The sequence below is a fragment of the Schistocerca cancellata genome, chromosome 2, assembly GCF_023864275.1.
Source record: "Schistocerca cancellata isolate TAMUIC-IGC-003103 chromosome 2, iqSchCanc2.1, whole genome shotgun sequence".
In the NCBI taxonomy this organism is placed as follows: domain Eukaryota; kingdom Metazoa; phylum Arthropoda; class Insecta; order Orthoptera; family Acrididae; genus Schistocerca; species Schistocerca cancellata.
Genome location: NC_064627.1, coordinates 830,711,857 through 830,735,090, shown reverse-complemented (window position 1 = coordinate 830,735,090; position 23,234 = coordinate 830,711,857). Strand labels below are relative to the sequence as shown.

Genomic DNA, 23,234 nt, shown 5'->3' with positions numbered 1-23,234 from the left:
CTCCACAAACAGCAAACAACAGAAACTAGTCCACACCTTAAACAACAAAAAAGATAAATTCTCAGACTCAGGAATATACAAAATAACATGTAAAACTTGTTCAAGCTACTACATAGGACAAACTGGCAGGAATTTTCAAAATCAGCAATACACACTTAAGAAACACTGGACATCTGTTCGAAAACACAGAAGATCTTCAGATACTCCATCACTTCCAAAAATCTCATACAACGGATTTGATGGAGGAGCTTGAAATTTTTGTGCATCACAAAGAGCAAGGAGAAAAAATTCTCAATGTAAAGCTAGACAGTGAATCAATTAATTTCTTCAAATGTTTCTCCGGCACCTGATAACTGTGACAATTTTCATAAATATGTACATTTTCTCATTAGAAAGAAACTTTAATTGATAATTTAGTAGACAGTAGTGGCAAAAAATACGTTTTTTATATGGAACCTTATATATACATATAATGTAATCCTCTTTTTAGCATGTTTTGTAAACGAACATTGCAAGTGATGATTTGCATGTGGGTGATATTCTGTATAATGGAGGAGGCACAATATCCATAAGTAGACAAACAAAAAATCATTTCTAACAAAAGCACTTTAAAATCCTTAAAAATTCATTTTGTCTTATGTTTCATTTGCAGTCTAACTTCAAAAAGATGCAAAAGAGGCAGAAAACCACACATGCAAACATCACCAAACATATTCATGTAAATGAATGCACAAATGCACTTGAAAATGAGAATAAATTCCCAAAAAGTGTTGTGCTAAGCAGCAAAAAATAAGTCGCTGGTGATGATTTCATTATTTAAATCATGTAGTTGCTTACTTTTGACATAATTCAATAGTTCCATACAATTTTTGGCCAATAACAAAATAAAATGCCGCATGTCTATCTTCTTATACTACTATACTGGCACTAAGTCTTCCCTTCTTCTGTATATCACTATTTTAATAATTTAATGGTATTCTAGTTTTCTCAGTGCTATTCTTTCCCAAACTTTTGTGTTCATATCCCATGCTTACACATACACTGCCCTCACACACCCTAAATTTTCCTCAACTCAAGAGACATCAGAGCAATGTCAGTTCACTAGTTGCGTTTGTGAAGCACTTTCTAGTGACAGTGACATTTTGTGGTTTTATTATTTTATGGAGATGAACTTGATCTCCATTTGTGACAAATGGCCATACATTTAACATACGTTTACAACATTACGTAACAAGCGAGTGTAGAAATTCTTTGTAAGTCAGTGATTTGTTTCACTTTTATTTTATACCTATATACGTAGTATATAGGTGTATATAATGTTAACCATTTTATGTGTAAAATCACTGATTCTTCTGAAGAAGATGTTTAAAGATGTCAAAACCTAGGTAAAGGGGTTTTAACAAACCTTGTAGTATTACAATTGAATTGTCTTTTTTTCACCATTTCTTCATGAAGAGTACCTGTATTTAGTCATAGAATTCCAAGCAGTTTGACTTGTATGTAAATGATCACATTTTCAACATTGTAATTAACGCACACCAGATGCTTAATACATGTTATTTCATTTTTTACAATTTTATATATTTGTATAAATCTTAATTGATCTGCTGTTTGAAATGCTATTTAGTACTTCACTGTAATAATGTTAAAACCGTTGGCTACTGCTACTTGTTTGCATAATTAGCCATCCAATGGAAGCTTTCATAGGCAACCTACCACAGCAAAGAAATACATCTTTTTATCTTGTGGTGGGTTGTTGGAGTCATCCCTTATTACTGCACCCAAGTGTGCTTGTTTATGATAAATGGAAAATTTTTAACTCATTTGCTGCCCTTGTTACTATTAAGTCTCTGAAATTAATTTCCCTTTAGGACTCTTTCTCTTAAGTGATATTGCTGGGTAAAATTCATGTGCATGGCATGCACATCCTTCTCCCCTCCCTTTATAACAATAATTATATCATCTATGTAACTTTTGCACATAACTATCTTCTGCATCAACAGTGGGTTATTCTGAAACACCACCATCTCTATATTATTGATAAATCTGTCCATCAGTAACCCAGTGAGGTGACTGTCCATGGCTGAACCATACTTCTTTTGGCACAGTTCCTCACCAAATTCAAAGTAATTAAAACTGGGTCTAAATTCCTACAGTTCAAGAAATTCTGTTAGTTCACCCTTTCCCATAGTGCCATTGCATATTAAATTTCTTCTTCTTATTTGTAAAGTTTCATCTAAAAGTTACCCTACTACATAGGAAATTAAATTATATTAAAAAATTAACTGAAAATCTGAATAGCTTTTTTATACAAAAACCTATTTAATTCTGCAATTGGAATGTCTCTTCCATCAATAATAATATGCATACTTTTATTCTCTTTGTGAATCTTTATTAAGGCATTGACTGGTGTGTGTGTGTGTGGGGGGGGGGGGGGTGCACACTCTTTGTGCTAGTAGTCTTTGTATGTTATGTAAAAGTGACATAAATAGCTTGCTGTCAGCTTTTTTTTTAAGGGTGGCTCGAAATGATTTTGTTGGGTCTCTGTCAACTTCTGCAGTAACATTCTTTACAAAAAAACTGTAGTACGTTTGTATTGTAATCATGTTCTGTGACAGAGAGAACTATCTTTATCAGCTCTTATTGTTATTGTTTTACTTTCATTTACCTTACAATTAATGCTAGCAATAAGTTTACTGTTCTTGAGTATTTTATTACTGTGTGTTTTTGTGTTTCTTTGGTAATGAGTTTGTGAGCCTGGACCACTATCTCTGCTTCTTCAACATGCACCGCTTTCATTTGTGCATCGACTGTCTTTCTCAGCTATCATATCGGCTATGTTATTTTCTGTTATTGCTTCAGTGGGGATATATTTCATATCTTTCTACAACATAGCCTCTTCCTCTTTAGAAAATCCTATATTATCTACGTTTTCTACCCTACTAGCAAAACGGCGAGTTTGTCTTGTGTTAAGTGTCTAGTGTTTTCTTGTCTTCATCACTCATGATCAATTTATTAATTTTATTGCTATGTCTCTCATGTAACTCAATCTCATAATGTAAATATTACTTGATCAACTTTATTATTAAAAACCATAAACTGTAAAAACAATGATACTGCTAGTAATGTTCAATGAAGCTTTTAAAAATTGACAGGCTGTCTTTCAGTCCGTAGGCTTCACTAATTTCACATTTCATCCAAAATTCCTCTTCTTTACACTTAAAAGGCAAAGCACTTTTCTGATAGTTAGATATGTTTGTCATAGCATGTGTTGATGTAATTTTGTACAGCAAATATTTCCAATTGAATTCTCTCTCTCTGTGTGTGTGTGTGTGTGTGTGTGTGTGTGTGTGTGTGTGTGTGTGTGTGTGTGTGTGAAACAGAGGGGGGGGGGGGGGGGAGGGGGTGGACGGTGTGAAGAAGGAAAACAGTTTATTAAATTGAAATATTATGGCTGTATTATGGAAAAGTTAGCACATGCTTTCCCTAAGCAGAAAAAAATAGCATTTCAAACAGCAAGTCAATTAAAGTTTAAAGTAAAACATAAAACTGTAAAAAATGAAATAAAGTATTATGCATCTGGTGTGTATAGATTACAATGTGGAACATATTATCATTTTTATACAGACCAATCTGATCAGAATTTTATAACTAGGTACAAAGAACATAGCAGCCCAAACAATAAGACTGCTTTTAGCCACCATTTGCCAAGCACAAAACATACAGCATGTAATGTTGAAAATACTAGAAAATTTTACACATCACACCTAAAGAAATGAAGTTACACATACTTGAAGAATGGGAAATACATAAATGGAAAATAAAAGAGCTGGACAAATTGACAAACAAACAGTCTGAATTTAATTACAATAATTTTTGCTCATTTTTAAAAATGAGTAATGATATAGTAAATCATTTAGCTAATGACATATCAATAATTTATAAACTAGTGCAATAATGACAGAGACCTTTATCAATACAATATCTACATATTTAGTTGTAACATTACGGTCTCTGAGAGACAGAGCATATGAACACACAATAAACAACTTAAGGTACCTGTCAATTTTTTATGTATAAACAACTAAAGATGCCCATCAAGTAACACAGTCAAATAACATTTGTTATATTGATCTGGTGTAAAAATAAATGTATAATGTATGTCATTAAAGATTTATTGCACTGCTGTAATCTGTGCACACAAAATGATTGAAAATGTTGTATTTCATGCTTTGTTAATAACATCGTATCTTCTAATGTAAAGGTAATGGGTTGAGAATGAATGACGATGTTCAAAACTAGGCACCAACAGAAATATTATATGTAACTGTGATGGAAATGTTAATTAATAAAACCAAAAAATAATATTCTTACTTCAGTTCTCACTAATATGATTTGTGGGTTTATTTTGTCCTATTCATATATTACAGTACGGCTAATTTTCAATACTTGATTCTTTCTCCTCCAGTTACTGGATGAGAGTCCTCAACCAGAATGATAATTATACCATACATTAGGTAAGAAGCAGAGCAGAGATAATATACATGCACTTAGTGGCTCTGACTTTTACCAACACACAATAGCTGTTCTGAATATTCGCATGCACTGATTAATATTTTCAAGCTGCCAAAATTGGCACACAAATACATTAGTGTTGTTCACATTTAATGTTATATAATGGGTGGTAAGGTATATGATGGATGTGAACTGCATCGGATGCTCAGCGATCACTTTGAAAGACACAGAGATGCCCTATACTCATGAGAGACAGCTTTGTCAGCACCTGACAGTGTTTGAATGAGTCTTCATTGTGGGTCTCCATTTGTCCAGCTGGTCAAATTGTTTGACTTTAAGGGAACATGAGGGCAGTCATACAGGGTGAACATACAGTCAGGGAACACTTTCAATTATTTATTGCAGAAGAACTAAACATTGTACAGATGTCATACATATCGCATGTTAAAGAGAAACTCTGCAAAATTGTTTTGCAAACATTTGATATGCGAACCATGAGACGTCTTTACGGTAATCTAATTCTCGCCATGCCCGTCCCAGCATGGCATCGTCGACTGTGGCAGTTGCTTCCCATATTCTCTCCCAATGCTGTGCTACATCACGTGGTTGAGGCAGTACATACATGAGAACTTTAATGTATCCCCACAGAAAAAAGTCACACGGAGTGAGATCTGGTGGTCAGGGAGTCCATTTCATGAAACAGCTGTCCCCTTCTGCAGCATGGCCGATCCATCGGTATGGCAGCTCCGTGTTCAGGTACCCACAAACTTCACAATGAAAATGGGGCGGAGTCCCATCTTGCTGAAAGATGAACAGAGAGTCTGATTGCATTTGAGGCATCAGCCACATGTGCAAGTAGGAATATCCAGTCACAGTGCTCTTGGCAAAGAAGAATGGCCCGTACAGTTTTTGAAGCGACAAGGCACAAAAAACATTTACCTTTGGGGAATGACACTCAAATTCAGTGCATTCATGTGAAGGCTTTGTACCCCAGATTTGACAGTTATGCCTGTTCACTTTCCTACTAGTGTGAAAAGTGGCTTTGTCACTAAAAATTAAGCGATCAACAATGCTATCCCCATCCTCATTCAGTTGTTGCAAATGCGAACAAAACTCAAAATGCTTGTCTTTGTCGTCATCATGAAGCTTCTACACTAGCTCCAATTTGAATGGTTTCATAGACAGCTTCCGTCGCAGGACTTTCCACACAGTCATTGGAGCCATTTCGAGTTCACAAGATGCACGACGCACCAATTTTTTTTTTATACTTCTTAGGAATGTCTCTCGTACATGCTCCACATTCACTTCACTCACATTGGGACATCCGCTTCTCTTTGCTGGGCACAAGCAACCTGTCGTAACAGATTTGTTGTACCAGTGGTAACTGGCCTTCCTTGTTGGTGACTTACCATACTTGGTTCTAAACATCCGTTGAACAGCTGCAGCACACTTGTTTTTGGTGAACTCCAACACACAGAAAGCTCGCTCCACACCTGAACTTGCCATATTTGCGACTAGTGCTGACTATCGGCAAATTACCAAGCTACTCTGTGATGGTATACATGAAAAAAAACTTTCAGGGTTACTCTTCAAAATGACATATGTTGATATCTGTACAATGTTTGGTTCTTGTGCAATAAATAATTTAAAATGTTCCCAGACTCTATATATATCCTGTATTTACTGTCAAGATCCAAGTTGGCTACATCTAACAATCACACAGAAGGATTGTGTACAACGTACACCATAACCTCTCAACATCTGCATCTGTCATCTGAGAACGAGTAATGGACTCCCTGCAACTGTCTGCGACATCCAGCACCTTTGGAGACTGGCAGCAGCCAGATTTGGGAATTACTATCCCATCTGTAGGCTGCGTTTGGAGTGATGCCATGACCGAAAACGTGCAGTACTGATGAATGGTGCCACATTGTGCTCAGCGATGAATCACGGTTTGGCACTGCCCCAGATGACCATTCTCAGTGAGCATGTTGGTGACATGGGGAGATGTCCCATTCATACATTTTGGAGAGACGTAGCAGTGTTATGGTGTTATGCCTGGTGTTATTCTGTGGAGAACAATTGGGTATGACTTCAGGGGTTGGCTGGTAATGATTGAAAGAACTCTGATGGCACAATGGTACACCAGAGACATATTTTCATTGGACATGCATTTGGGAGAACGACAGTTCAAATCCCTGTCCAGCCATACAAGATTTATGTTTTCCATGACTTCCCTAAATTGCTTCAGGGAAGTCCCAGAATGTTTCCTTTGAAAAGGGATTTCCTTCTCTGCCCACTTGTAATCCAATCTTATCTAATGACTGCGCAGTTTAATGGAACATTAAATTCCTTATCTTCCCTTCCTTTTCCTTATGTGACAGTATCTCAGTGCCATGTTTCAACAGGACAATGGTCATCTATGGATGTTGAATTACTGTCATGATCAGCCAGCTCCCCAGATCTGTTCCAGGAGAACGTATGTGGAACCAGCTCAGACATAGACTCTGTTCCAGACGCATTATCCAGAATATCAAGGACCAGTGACAGCAGTTGTGGGCCAGCTTGTGCGGGAGAGGATTCAATGACTTTATGACACCCTTCCCTACCAAATCATTCCATGCATCCAGGCCAGAGGGAGTGCAACATCATATTGATAGCAGGACTCTTAACTATAATGTACCACAAATCCCTCGAGCAACAAATGTGCCCAGTAGCTGCAAGAAAGCACAGGTCATACCCATCTACAAGAAACGTAGCAGAAGTCATGCGTCTGCTGTAGAATCTTAGGATATATTCTGAGCTCAAACGTAATGAGGTTTCTCAAAGAGAATGACTCCCTCCATGCTAACCAGCATGGATTCCAGAAACATTGGTCAGGAAAAACTCAACTCACACTATTCTCATGTAAGATCCTAAAAGTCATGGATCCAAGGAGTCAGATAGCTGCAGTATTTATTGACTCCCAAAATACATTTGACTCAGTTATACACCAACACTTATTATCAAAAGTATGATCATGGGGGGGGGGGGGGGGTAATAAGTTAAAATTTGTGGTTGGATTGAGAATTTCGTGGTAAGGAGGCAGCATCTTGTCTCGGATAGAGAGTCATAGACAGATGTAGAAATAACGTCAGGTGTTCCTGGAAATGGATTGTAACTTTTGCTGTAGATGTCGTATATTGTTGACTTGGCAGGCAATATTAATTGTAACCTCACTATTTTGACAGGTCATGCAGCTATCTGTAATGAAATACTATTTGGAAGAAACTGCACTAATATTCAGGTAGATCTTTATAAGATTTTTTTAAAGTGGTGCCGTGATTCTGAATGTGCTTTAAAATTTCTAAAATGTAAAGAATATAATAGAGGGAAACCTTCCACGTGGGAAAAATATATGTAAAAACGAAGATGATGAGACTTACCAAACAAAAGCGCTGGCAGGTCGATAGACACACAAACATACACACAAAATTCAAGCTTTCGCAACAAACGGTTGCTTCGTCAGCAAAGAGGGAAGGAGAGGGAAAAACGAAAGGATGTGGGTTTTAAGGGAGAGGGTAAGGAGTCATTCCAATCCCGGGAGTGGAAAGACTTACCTTAGGGGGAAAAAAAGGACAGGTATACACTCGCGCGCGCACACACACACACACATATCCATCCGCATATACACAGACACAGACACAAGCAGACATGTCTGTCCTTTTCCCCCCCTAAGGTAAGCCTTTCTGCTCCCGGGATTGGAATGACTCCTTACCCTCTCCCTTAAAACCCACATCCTTTCGTCTTTCCCTCTCCTTCCCTCTTTCCTGACGAAGCAACCGTTTGTTGTGAAAGCTTGAATTTTGTGTGTATGTTTGTGTGTCTATCGACCTGCCAGCGCTTTCTAAAATGTAAAGACACATGAGTCACAACTGATGTCATTCAACTGATGCTAATATGTGGGTAGTAGTCTGTAGGGATATGATATGGAACAATTACATAGGCCCAGTCATAGATGAATCATGTGACAAACTTCATTTCATTGGCAGCGTATTGGGAAAATGGTACCAGTTCACTAAGGCGATTGTGTACAAAACACTTTTGAGACCCATCACAGAATTTTGCACAAGTGTGTGGGACATATACTGAATAGGTCTAACAGGGGATATAGAAACTATATAAAGGGCAGAATGAAAGGTGGAAGTGCATGCGACTCACAGGAGAGTATCATAGAAATACTGAAAAACATGAAGTGGCAGACACTTGAAGATAAAGATACCATCTAGCCTTCTATAATCTACTCAACAAAGTTCCAAGGATAATTATTATGTGAGGGATCTAATAAATGATATACTACTGCCTCCATGTATCACTCTGGTAGGGATCATGAAGACAGGATTAGATCAATTAATGTGCACAAAGAGGCTCCATACATGATTGAAACAGAAAGAAAAATCAGTTAGATATATATCACATGAGGTGCTGCATGGATAGGGTCATTCTGTTCCATTTGTGCTCTGGAGTCAACCAGCATGGGAATCAGTGTGAACAAACTTTGTTAAAATTCAACCATTTACAAAGGATCATGTATTTTATCCTACTGTACTCCAGGGCACATGGCAAGTCATTGATTTTCAAATGAAAATTTTCACAGATCATTGCTTCCAAATGTTCCAGTGTGACATCACTAGAAAACTTAACAGGGCGACCAGAATGCCCATTGTTTCTGAATACTCTTTATCCTTTGTTGAATCCCTATATCCAATTAAACAAAGCTTCCCATGAAATACATTTATTACCTTATACAGGATGCATTTCATGATGAGTGTTCTGTGTAGACAACCTTTTCATCTAAAAAAAAAAAAGAATTTAAACTGTACAGTTTTAGTGAGACACGCTCCTGAAACACACATGCTACCTTGCACTGGCAACATCATACAAACTGTTGATTGCAGAATACTGTGTATCGGCTGTCTTCAGCCTCCATGTGCTGTCATGTTCTAGAAAGAAATGGGTACAAAATTTAAAATGGTATGCAGTATTTTGGCCTTTGCAGCTTATTTCTGACATACTTTTGTATTAGAAAAAATGAAATTGATAATGACTTTTTTGTTACAGGCACAATGATGGCTATCACAAATACTGTAGCTACAATACCAGGAATTACTGTCCCTGTGCTTGTGGGCTACCTCACTGAAGGAAATGTAAGTATGGAAGAATTGGAGTTCATATAGAATCTTATTAATTTCTGTTCATTTATTATATCATTATCCTGCATCTGAGTTACCTTAAAATGTTCCCTTGCGATGAATAGTTTAAAAATGAGTGCACTATTTGCATTAAAATATGAAGGTACAGTGCTCCAGAAGGAAATTATATTCAGATCAGGATGAACCAGTTTTTAGCTTTAGGTTTGACTTTATAGATATGTGGCTACGCAATCTATGTTATATGAAACCATGTTTAATTATTTGCTATAGCAGAAATGTAAAGTTATACCTTAGTTTTTCGGTAGCACTGGCGCCCACCTGTAGCTGTGTGTGTCTTACTAGTTAAAAATAAACAATTTTCATAGGGCAAAGTTATTGCATGAATCATATTTTATACCTAAGTCTGTGCCTTTATATCTTCTTCCCCAGCGCAATAGAAGATTTTGTGATCCAGGGTTTTGTATTTAAATTATTATGTAAAATCACATCATGCATAGTAGCCCATATTCTGCTGATAGATAACACTGTCTAACATCAAATAATATTCATGATAGGTGGTGGTGGTGGTGGTGGTGGTGGTCTTCAGTCCAAAGACTGATTTGATGCAGCTACTCTACCCTGTACAAGTCTCTTCATCTCTGAGTAATTACTGAAACCTACATCCGTCTGAATCTGCTTATTGTATTCATCTCTTGATCTCCATCTGCAAGTTTTTACCCTCCATGCTTCCCTCCAGTACTAAATTGGAGATCTCTTGATGCCTTAGAATATGTCGTACCAACCGATCCCTTCTTCTGGTCAAGTTGTGGCACACATTTAGTATCGGAGGGTAAAAATTGTAGAGGGAGACCAAGAGATGAATACACTAAATAGATGTACGTTGCAGTAGGTACTGGGAGATGAAAAAGCTTGCACAGGATAGAGCAGCATGGAGAGCTGCATCAAACCAGTCTCTGGACTGAAGGCCACAACAACAACAACAACAACAACAAATCCTCATTAGTTATGTGATCCACCAATCTAATCTTCAGCATTCTTCTGTAGCACCACATTTCAAAAGTTACTGTTCTCTTCTTTTCTAAAATATTTATTGTCCATATTTCACTTTCGTACCTGGCTACGCTCCATACAAATACTTTCATAAAGGACTTCCTAACACTTGGGGTTGGGTTGTTTTGGGGGAAGAGACCAAACTACGAGGTCATCGGTCTCATCGGATTAGGGAAGGACGGGGAAGGAATTCAGCCATGCCCTTTCAAAGGAACCATCCCGGCATTTGCCTGGAGCAATTTAGGGAAATCACAGAAAACCTAAATCAGGATGGCCGGACGTGGGATTGAACCATCCTCCTCCCGAATGCTCCTAACACTTAAAACTATATTCAGTGTCAACAAATTTCTTTTCTTCAGAATCGCTTTTCTTGCCATTGCCAGTCTACATTTTCTATCCTCTCTACTTCTGTCAACATCAGTTATTTTGCTTCCCAAATAATAACACTCTTCGACTACTGTAAGTGTCTCATTTCCTAATGTAATTCCCTCAACATCACCTGATTTAATTCAACTTCATTCCATTATCCTCATTTTGCTTTAGTTGATGTTCACCTTGTATCCTCGTTTAAAGACACTCTCCATTCCGTTCAACTGCTCTTCCATGTCCTTTGCTGTCTTTGACAGAATTACAATGTTGTCAGCAAACATCAAATTTTTTATTTGTTCTCCCTGGACTTAAATTCCTACCATAAAATTTGTGCAGAGCAAAATTTGTTAAGTCATTCAGTTCTGTTATAATCTGTGTTGCTATGCATGATATGAATGAGTGTTGCCATAGGATAGTCTAGACATGGAGTTGCCTGTGTATATTGTGGATTGGAATTCCACTGGGGCAGCTGTATTGGATAATGGAATGGGAAAATAAATGAGGCTCTCCCATGGAACTGTAGGCTCTGGAGAAAAAAAAAAAAAAGGCAGACAAAGAGAATTTCTGAACAGGAGGAAAAGATTTGTGCCTTTCAAGCTGAATTAGATTACATGAAATTTGAACCAGATAGGTTGAAGGGCAAAAGAGATCATGGGAACTGGTAAAGTTAACTTTATAAGAAGTAGGAGGGGAAGAGCCTCATTCATCTGTAGATCATAGTTTTGTCACTAGAAGTCTTGTGTGCCTCACTAAGCATAGGTCGATACCAAAAGGGAGTAAAAATAAAAAGAGTCTTCCTGCTAGGTAACAGCCATGGCAAGAGTGTAGACCAGATGAAAAAGGAAAAATCAGGAACAGAGTACCGTGTCACAAGTGTTGTGTAGCCACATGCTAGCCGTAGCCAAGTGACAGAGGATTGTAACAAAAAAGTATCAGGTTATCATTGTAGGTGGAGTAGGAAACAACCTGGCTAAAGATAAAAATTACAGCATTAGTGGTAAGCTGGATGAAACAGGAGTAGCAAATAACCACGCAAGTGTGGACCAGCTCTCAGTCAACACTGCTGTGAGCTGTTTGAACACCGAGTTGGGCAGACTGCTGCTGGCTGAAATTAAATCCGATATGAGTGCAGTTTCTTGATGCTACTCAAAATAGAGAGCTCTAGAAACATAGACATCCTGTGCCCAGGGGCGATTCTAGAAGTCGGTCAAGGGGGGGCTAATGGGGTAGGGGGGGGGGGGGTTGGGGGAATGGAATATCGCTTATCAAAAGGAGAGTTGGGGTCCTCCACCGACAATTTGTAAAATTTGGCGTTGCTTAAAGTAGTTTTTGGTAATTGTTTTGATGTTCAGGGTAAAAAAAAATGTGCGTTAATAAATAATAAGACGCCCATTTTAAGTTAAATGATATTTATTGGTTTAGATAGTAAGCTATTTGCTGCTCTTATTCTTTTGTTAAAATGTGTCTGAAATACATTGCAACCTATACTGCTACATAGTTATAAAAAAATGATTGAATCTGTTGGAGTAATATATTCACTAATTTCTTAAGTCATTTTATCCAATGTAATATGATACTCCATTGGTGAGGGGGGGGGGGGTGTGTGCTATGGGGGCTATATATATATAAAATAGAGGGAAACATTCCACGTGGGAAAAATATATTTAAAAAGAAAGATGATGAGACTTACCAAACAAAAGCGCTGGCAGGTCGATAGACACACAAACAAACACAAACATACACACAAAATCTAGCTTTCGCAACCAACGGTTGCCTCGTCAGGAAAGAGGGAAGGAGAAGGAAAGACAAAAGGATATGGGTTTTAAGGGAGAGGGTAAGGAGTCATTCCAATCCCGGGAGCGGAAAGACTTACCTTAGGGGGAAAAAAGGACAGGTATACACTCGCGCACACACACACATATCCATCCACACATACATGGATGGTCTTTAAATATGTCTGCTTGTGTCTGTATATGTGTGGATGGATACGTGTGTGTGTGTGTGTGTGTGCGCGAGTGTATACCCTTCCTTTTTTCCCCCTAAGGTAAGTCTTTCCGCTCCCGGGACTGGAATGACTCCTTACCCTCTCCCTTAAAACCCACATCCTTTCGTCTTCCCCTCTCCTTCCCTCTTTCCTGATGAGGCAACAGTTTGTTGCGAAAGCTTGAATTTTGTGTGTATGTTTGTGTTCGTTTGTGTGTCTGTCGACCTGCCAGCACTTTCATTTGGTAAGTCACATCATCTTTGTTTTTATATATATATATATATATATATATATATATATATATATATATATACTGGAATGACTCCTTACCCTCTCCCTTAAAACCCACATCCTTTCGTCTTCCCCTCTCCTTCCCTCTTTCCTGATGAGGCAACAGGAAATTTCTATATATATATAGAGGGAAACATTCCACGTGGGTATCCTGACGAGGCAACCGTTGGTTGCGAAAGCTAGATTTTGTGTGTATGTTTGTGTTTGTTTGTGTGTCTATCGACCTGCCAGCGCTTTTGTTTGGTAAGTCTCATCATCTTTAAATCTCAATTTCAAAAAGATACAACATATTCAGTTCTATATATCTAGAGGTGCTACACCAATGGTAGTTGTAAGACGTGGTTGGGAATAAGAACATGGAAGACAAACATCTGCAAATTGACATACTCTGCATATTTTCATTTAGTAATATCATGTGAAATAATGTTCTGGAATAACTCATCTTCAATAAAGAAAGTCTTCATTGCTCAAAAATGTGCTGTAAGAATATTACGTGGTATTCACCCGAATTCATCTTGTGGATCTATATTTAAGGACATGAAGTTCGTTGTAAATAATCCACTGGAAGCCTAAAGGAATGATGATGTGCATAATTATACCAGAAGAAAAAATGAGAGTTATTATCCCCTGTTAAGGTTGTCTTTAGCACAAAAAGGAATGCACAGTGATGCAACCAAAATTTTTGATCATCTGGTGATATAAAATACCTGACAGACAGCAAAGTAAAATTTGAGATCAAATTGATAAAGTTTCTCCTTGAAAACTCTTTTTATTCTGTAGAACAATTTCTATTATTTCTTTTTTAATATCTAAAATATTGTAGGTAGGAATTACTAGCTCACGTACGTGTGTGTGTGTGTGTGTGTGTGTGTGTGTGTGTGTGTGTGTGTGTGTGTGCGCGCGCGCGCAGTGCGCGCGCGCGTGCGCGCGCATCCATATTTATACAAATTAATTTGTCTTCTGAAAGTAAACTGACGTGCTCCACAACATAATGATTTGTCATGCAAGTACTCCATAGATCATAAAACTAGGGTACTTTTAATACTATGTATGCCTATGACTTCGCAGCTGTTCTGGTATTCCATATTTTGAGAGGTGTCAATCATCTCTAAGTTGTATGTATGTCTCATTCAAATGAGAACTCTTCTACAAAGTTGCAGGTGGTCATTGTTACTATTAATTCAGTTTTATATCTGCTCTATCACTGCTCTTGCATTTACGTTTTCAGTCAAAACTTACATTCAGTGTTTCGATCCCAATATCAAAGGAATTTCAAATAACACCCCTCCCCCCAAACATAATTGTGTCACTCTTAGTGCCTTGTTACAGTACAGGAATTATTAATTAAAAACCAGCAAGAAATGTAATTGTGAAAACAGGTTGACTGCACTGTTATTTATACTTTTTTTTTCTTCCCACAGCAAACAATTGCTCGGTGGAGGGCAATTTTCTATGGAACATTTGGAGTTAATATCTTCCTCTTTATATTCTACATGATATTTGGAACAGGTGTTGAACAACCATGGAACAAAATTGATTAGCTGCTATTGGTGTTGATGACTTATTTAATTTAAATAGTGTCAAGCATTATTCCTATTTTGTGATAATTTTATTTAAAGTTACATTGTGTTTAATATTGTTGAAATGTGTACAAGTGATGTGTATGTGCAAATAACACTTTGCAATAATAAACAATATTTGTTAACAAAATATTCACAGCTAATTATTATGCTTCATGCAGTCCTCATGAATTTGCAGAAATACAGTGGCCCAAAGTTGGATGGTAGGAATGGCAGAACTAGATGACCATAACGCGAGCCATTTCTGTGGCTGAAACGGAAAATGCTTCTAGCAGAATCCAGGGCTGACGTCAGATCTCTAGAAAAAAAAAAAAGGAATCAAACACATCAAAATTTGCTTGGTTCAATGTGCTAAATGTCTACAAGTGCAGTGAACAGTGAGGAACAAAACTGCTTTCACAGCAAAAAGAATCCACATCTATAAAGCAATGAAGACATGGCTCTAAGCATACATAACACTTCAACACAAAAACATTTTTTGCACTTTCACAAATATTCCTGTCATCAGCTGTTCCCAGAGACAGGCAACCCTACTAACAGTTCCTCTTCAGTTTTTACTGGATTCAGTTTCTACTGGGCTTTCACACACTGACTGCTTCATGTAACCCAAGAGGGAAACATTTATAGGTGTGTGATCTGGTGATCATATTTGCCAAGGTACAGAATCTACAGTTCATTTTTTAGAATTCCGGGAATTTTTCATTGTTTTAGTTTTCAGTTGAATTTTTGTGATTTTGACTGGTAAGAACCAATACTCATAACAAAGGATATTAATGTATCCCGCTTCTGCAGAATAATACTGCAGCAACAAAACATGAATGAGAGAAAATAAAATGAAAATAAAACTTAAGTCGCAAAGGAAATACGCCATATACAACAATAAAACACAGTGCTCTTACAAGTGTCTGCCAACAGCGAAGTGTGACAAAGGCTTTAGAAAGACTGTGTAATGCTCCTTAACAACAAATTGCCTCTGATGAGTGTGACGTGACACCTGTTTACATTAGATTCGTTTGAGCAGTTTGCGGGCGGGCTCTTGTGAACGTGCAGTTGAGTCGCATATGAGTAGTACCTTCTCCCGCTTCTGGCTACAGATGTGTGGCTGGGCGCCACTATCCAATATTGCCCTGGTTCAGAAATATCGGAGATCTGGGGCTGATCCACAGAGCAGTCCGAGTTGCAGTGAGGAGGTGGGTAGTCTCCACGTGACCTGTGTTTACGTTTAGTGATACTGCTGTTTCCTCTTCATTTATTGCTCTCACATTAAATGAAAACAAAACAGATTTCTGTGGCCAGGAGACATCAAATGAATTAAAATATGTTCGCATAATTATGGAAAGCTAAAATATGTTATTAGTATCAGGTTTTATTTCCACCTTTCTGACAGTCAAGCATTAATCGCCTTGAAGAACAATGAACTTATTTCCGTCAGTTTGCTAAAGAGCTTTGGCTTTTATTAATCTTTTATGGTGAGGCAGTCAATTTATTTGAAATGAAGTGTTTAATTTCACACTGTTGGCTAGTTTCAACTGTTTGCTGCATTTCAAGTGCACATTTTCCATATTCTAGCTTGTGTGGAATTATGTCATAATAAAGAACCAAACACGAGATAATAACAGTACTGGTAGTCAAGAAAATTTACATCCGAATCTGGACATACGAATGTGCACTTTAAGGTTAATTATGCATTTTAGTATGGTTCACAAATGATGCTCTTGAAGTATCCTCTGATGTCTTGTTTCTTTTATGACATAATGCAAGATCTTCTAATGTTTAACACGTACGAACATGCAGGCTTCCTGCATCATTGTAGCTGCGCAAGCACAGTGACGCCTGTTATCTGGCGCTCTCTGGCAACTGCTGAAACGAACCAATTTCCAACAGGTCATGGGAAAATATTGCAAATGGTGGTTTGAAAATCGTTACTTTCAGAGTAACTTTCCTTTTTTGCAAGATGAACTATGTGCAAGAATGTACGATGAATTTCTTAAATCACAGAGTGTTTGACTCTCACTTAAAAATTAACTCTTTGAGGATGACCATCTAGAAGAATTTCAAACCCAGAAGATCAGACATTTACGTCATTATTAAAAATTTTACTGGAAGATCAACATTATATGTGGAAGCTTAGCTTCTCTTACAGTTTATTAATCTTCGAGACCAATATTATATGTAAAAGCTTTGTTTTTCTTGTGGCAACACTATTTATATTAATTTAAACCATTAACTTTTCTTATTTGTGTGTTCACGCTACTTACGAGTGATCTTGCTATTGGCTGACTAGCTCACGTGTCCTACGCTGTGATCAGCTGGTGAGATCACGTGACATGAGCAATGACTGGCTTACAAAAGCATGTTGCAATCTTGATTTCTATGCTTCGGAAAGTAACATGCGGTATTTGGTGGAATTCAAATTTATACCTTTGTAACATGAAAATATGCAGCGTACATGTTGCTGCACGTCAAAGATCTTTCCAAAACTTGTTTTTTTCCCCCGAGTTTCGTTTTCTAAAGTGCCGGAAAATTCTATGTCGGTGTATAAAACCATAAACATTCAAAGGATTGATAAGTTTTAGTGCGGGAGAAGTATACTATAACTTAACATGGAAAAAGTGTATTTTCAACCAGCAAATCGGGGAAAAAATCCGGGAATTTTTTTCCTTGTCCATGTATACACCCTGTCATGGGTGTAGCTGAGTCGTGTTCAGATAACTCTGTCAGTAGAGAACTTGCACACGAAAGGTGAAGGTCCCAGGTTCAAGTCCCGGTCCAGCACTTTGTTCAGCACACACACTGCTGCAGAGTAAAAATTCATAATGGGAAATGATACTTGTTTTGAAACTTATTTATCTGTAGGCTTATCCAGATTTCTGGACACTATATAACGCTGCACCACACATTCAATGCTTGTCTGCACATTCCTGTAACAAAAAGTGTTCCATCTTCAACAATCAGTCATGAACTATAAACAATGATAAATTCCACTGTGAACACAGCAGAGACAATTGTAATTTTCTTTATTTTGAAAAAGTTTGTGCCAAGAACCTTGATGTGATAGGCAGTGATTTGTTTTGAGAAACATACGCACTTCTCAGATATGTATCTCACACACATTGCTGACTCATGACTTCTTTAACCATTGGTTTCTTATTACTGTACAAGATATTAAACTGAGTAATTTTGAGCCTGAAAGTTTGGCACACTCTGTCTAAGGTGACTCTACTTATAACTGGGGAGAGGGGGGGGGGGGGGGGGGGAGGGTGGTGGATTTTTTTTATTACAACTTAATGACGATCAAGGATACAAACCAAGGTACATCTCGATGCTAAAACTAGAAATTCACAATTGTGCAATGGTTCAAATCACAAAACATCTTGTTGGATGATTTTATGGGGAAAAAATGTGGATGAGCTGGTCACCAACCCATCCTGCAATCAATTTCAAAGCTTTCCAAACTGCAGTTTGATACCAAGGTTCTGTGGGTCATTGTTTTCCTGCTACTCTTCATGGAAATATGTCACCAGTTTGGCCTGTGCAGCTCGTTTCAAAAGTAATGGGTAGCAGAAAGTGGGAGGTTTGTCAGCGGCTATAGAGCAGATCTTTAACACTACTTTCAATAGTAACAGATTAACTATTAGTGGTAATGGAACATCTTTGCAGTGGTGAGCAGCTTGTAAAATTCCAAGAAGCACAATTGTTTGCAAGACAGTTGTGAATAGACACATGTGAAGTAAGAGAGGTGACTGAACTCATTGGGAAGCTTAGGAACATCAAGAGACGGGATGGCTACACGCTCCAGACACACCCGCTCTGTGTTCCCAGTGCGAAAGGCTGCAAGTTGTTCCTGGACAGTGGACTTACAGGATATTGTCATAATCATCTAAACAATCTGCACAGGCTGAACTAATCTTAACTGCAAGCAGGAAAACTTGGCCATCAGAAACATGTCACCAATTCACAATGTGATCGCAACTATTAGATAACTTCGTAATCCACTAACAAATTCCCAAATATTGCTCCTCTTTGTTCAACGGCAGATCAGTGACAGCAACAGCATATCAGTTACATCTTAGAGCTAGTAAAATTTACAATACTGACATTGATGGTTTTAAGGCCATAGTAGAGATACAATACATTTCAGTACCTGCTTCCACCAAAAACAATATGTGCCCTAATGTTCGTCACTTGAACATGGCCGAAAAGGCAGTTATCTCAGTATTGGCACATATTTTATATGACAATGGGGCAATTAGCTGGAAGGATTTTATGGGACAGATATCAGCCACAAAAATCAATATGTTCAATAAAGACATTATACAGGGCATAACTGTCCTAAACCACTTTAAATAACTAGTAATCATAGACACTTAAGATGCAGAGTAAAACTAGTTATAAATCTAGAAAGAAAGACTCATCAGGCAGGAAGTCACTAACAAATATTATCAGGATTTATTACAGCTTAGGATGGCGCAAAGACATGGAACAAACAGGCAGTTCCTGTGTTTAATGACAGTGGAATTCATGAAGTGAATGGCTAAACAGAAATGAAATCCAGAGCGCAGTGAAAGTTGTATACACAAACAGTCGGGAAGTAACCTGAATTGAAAACATAATACAGGCTAAGCCAATTACTCTACTATCAATGGCATGTGTTGAAGGCTTCAGAGAATAGCGAGAACTGCAGAGCAGTTGCAGGGCTGCGTTATTTACTAGCACTCTGTGTTATTTACTAGCACTCCCACATCACTTTATGGGCCCACATGGCATGCCTGTGGCTGTGGCGGCACCATCTACAAGACACAGCTGTGGCACAAAGCCAGAGTGTCTCTGACCTGTATTCCATACTGATACTCAGGCTAGGTAGAGAATCCGAAACACCGTCAGATACTAAAGCTCTTCCTCCTATAATCAGCACATAGCGCCAGATATGGCTCACCCCACACAGACTTCATAGAGGAAGGTGAGGGAAAGGTGCTGGAATCCCCATCAAAAGCTCCTACAGTAATTCCTCATTGTGATGGTCCAAATTAGAGGCCGGTGCTGTCTGTGGGACTCCTGGCTGATCGGGTTGGTCTGGCGTGTTTCTTGGTCCCACCTGCGGGGGACTGGATGTCATTCCCGGTTGTGAAGGAAACAATGGTTTGGCCTTCGTGGACACCTCAGTCCAAGAATGCTCGGCATCCATTAACTACTTGGAGAGAGGGTTTTTGATGTTGGTGGGAGCTGAAAGACAGCTTAGTGGGTGGAAATAGTTCCACCTCTATTGGCTCCCATTGCTGGTCATTGCCGACCACCTGTCTCACACGAGGGTGGAAGTTATAGCAGTAGCAGACAGGCTCATGGGCAGGATTTTCCTGGATGTGGTTGCATAAGTCATGCCTTGTTGGTTGCTGGGGGACGTCTCATTGTGGCCGGAGCTGATTTCGATTGCCGACTAGGTATTTATGGCCAGCTGCAAGATCAAAAATTTGCTGCCCTTTACTGCCAATGACAACAACTTGGCTACACATGGGGTTTCAACCACAAGTTTGAGCCCACGCAGTAATATGGCTGTCTGCATGGACAGTCGCTCACCGAGTTGGGCACAGCAGGCCGAAGAGCAGGGAACGGGGTCTGCACCAATGTAAAATTTCAGCTGGACTACGTCCATCCATGGGGGTGGACTGGTAGATGATGGGAAAACTGGTGAGTGCTTTCCTGGAGTCAACCTGCACGTCCTGACCAACTGTTCAGCTTCCAAGTTGGATGCTGGATTGAAAGAGGTGGTGATCAAGTGCTTGATACCACTAGGTGTACAAAAGTCATGAAACGAGATGCTATGAACTAAGAGCCATTGTCAAAAATTAGACTTGAAGGTGCCACTTCTACTGGAAATATAATGGAGTGGACATGAATGGTAGCTACTGTGGTGCTGATGGCCACCTGTGCCACATTCAGAAAGGTGGAGTGGCCATCAAAAACTATGAACTGCATTGCTCGTAAGTATGGTCCATCAAAATTAACATGTACTCTTTGCCAGGCATGGCCAGGGTGTGGCGTATGGCTGAAACACTGTGATGAAGCTGACTGATTGTGGACACAGGTCTAGCTGTTCTGGAGAGTGTGTCTGTTCCTCGGTGGGATCAAAAGCAGGCCAGTACAAGTCACGCCTTCATTCTGCAGATTCCCCAATTTGCAGTGAGGAGAAGCATCAGTATGTGGGAGTTAAAAGAAGGCAAAATTCCCACCTAGCATTCACAGCTGTCCATGGTGGACAATATGAAAGCTTCAGTTATGTTAAACTGGTTTCATAATGAGAAATAAGTGCATCATGCTGGGTCTGTGCCCTTAAGCGGGTACTGTGCCCAGCTGTGCTGTGCTGCAGACAACACACGGCAGAGCAGTGATCATTGTCTGTGTCTGTTGCTACTTCACACACTATAGTTGGGCATTTGGTGAGGAGGCGTCTTTGACTGGCGTCTAAAACAAAACAGTGCGTCGTTCCTGCCAAACTCTGCATCTGGGACATACGGCAAGTGGGAAAGTGTGCCCACATTTGAGTGCGTATGGTGGGCCAATAATACACTCCTGGAAATTGAAATAAGAACACCGTGAATTCATTGTCCCAGGAAGGGGAAACTTTATTGACACATTCCTGGGGTCAGATACATCACATGATCACACTGACAGAACCACAGGCACATAGACACAGGCAACAGAGCATGCACAATGTCGGCACTAGTACAGCGTATATCCACCTTTCGCAGCAATGCAGGCTGCTATTCTCCCATGGAGACGATCGTAGAGATGCTGGATGTAGTCCTGTGGAACGGCTTGCCATGTCATTTCCACCTGGCGCCTCAGTTGGACCAGCGTTCGTGCTGGACGTGCAGACCGCGTGAGACGACGCTTCATCCAGTCCCAAACATGCTCAATGGGGGACAGATCCGGAGATCTTGCTGGCCAGGGTAGTTGACTTACACCTTCTAGAGCACGTTGGGTGGCACGAGATACATGCGGACGTGCATTGTCCTGTTGGAACAGCAAGCTCCCTTGCCGGTCTAGGAATGGTAGAACGATGGGTTCGATGATGGTTTGGATGTACCGTGCACTATTCAGTGTCCCCTCGACGATCACCAGTGGTGTACGGCCAGTGTAGGAGATCGCTCCCCACACCATGATGCCGGGTGTTGGCCCTGTGTGCCTCGGTCGTAAGCAGTCCTGATTGTGGCGCTCACCTGCACGGCGCCAAACATGCATACGACCATCATTGGCACCAAGGCAGAAGCGACTCTCATCGCTGAAGACGACACGTCTCCATTCGTCCCTCCATTCACGCCTGTCGCGACACCACTGGAGGCGGGCTGCACGATGTTGGGGCGTGAGCGGAAGACGGCCTAACGGTGTGCGGGACCGTACCCCAGCTTCATGGAGACGGTTGCGAATGGTCCTCGCCGATACCCCAGGAGCAACAGTGTCCCTAATTTGCTGGGAAGTGGCGGTGTGGTCCCCTACGGCACAGCGTAGGATCCTACGGTCTTGGCGTGCATCCGTGCGTCGCTGCGGTCCGGTCCCAGGTCGACGGGCACGTGCACCTTCCGCCGACCACTGGCGACAACATCGATGTACTGTGGAGACCTCATGCCCCACGTGTTGAGCAATTCGGCGGTACGTCCACCCGGCCTCCCGCATGCCCACTATACGCCCTCGCTCAAAGTCTGTCAACTGCACATACGGTTCACGTCCACGCTGTCGCGGCATGCTACCAGTGTTAAAGACTGCGATGGAGCTCCGTATGCCACGGCAAACTGGCTGACACTGACGGCGGCGGTGCACAAATGCTGCGCAGCTAGCGCCATTTGACGGCCAACACCGCGGTTCCTGGTGTGTCCGCTGTGCCGTGCGTGTGATCATTGCTTGTACAGCCCTCTCGCAGTGTCCGGAGTAAGTATGGTGGGTCTGACACACCGGTGTCAATGTGTTCTTTTTTCCATTTCCAGGAGTGTCGATCTCTTATGAATAATGACCACTGATACAGCCACTGCACATTTTACCAAGAAGTTCTGAGTGGAGACCATGTAGTGAAATGAAGGGCTTGTGATTGGTGAACAGGTGAAACATAGTACCTTATAGACATATGTGAAACTTTTTGATACTCATTCTCCATTTGCAAATAATTTTGCTGTGCTGCATTTAATGTTTTAGATGCAAACATAACATGCTATGCTGTTGGGTGAGGACCACAGAGTGCTAACTCACTGCTATGTCACGCTC

General features: G+C 39.9%; 2 protein-coding genes across 2 annotated transcripts in view; one reads left to right on the top strand and one right to left on the bottom strand.

Annotated features, from left to right (window-relative positions):
- Positions 1-15,086, top strand: part of LOC126162722 (sialin) — a 291,443-nt gene extending 276,357 nt beyond the window's left edge. Inside the window, exons 10-11 of the mRNA XM_049919384.1 lie at positions 9,616-9,701; positions 14,823-15,086. Coding sequence (XP_049775341.1) covers positions 9,616-9,701; positions 14,823-14,942 — 206 coding nt within the window. The 3' untranslated portion in view covers positions 14,943-15,086. The remainder of the gene's footprint in view (positions 1-9,615; positions 9,702-14,822) is intronic.
- Positions 14,949-23,234, bottom strand: part of LOC126162723 (5-methylcytosine rRNA methyltransferase NSUN4) — a 76,386-nt gene continuing 68,100 nt past the window's right edge. The window contains exon 8 of the mRNA XM_049919385.1: positions 14,949-15,279. Within this exon, the coding sequence (XP_049775342.1) occupies positions 15,135-15,279 (145 nt within the window). The 3' untranslated portion in view covers positions 14,949-15,134. The remainder of the gene's footprint in view (positions 15,280-23,234) is intronic.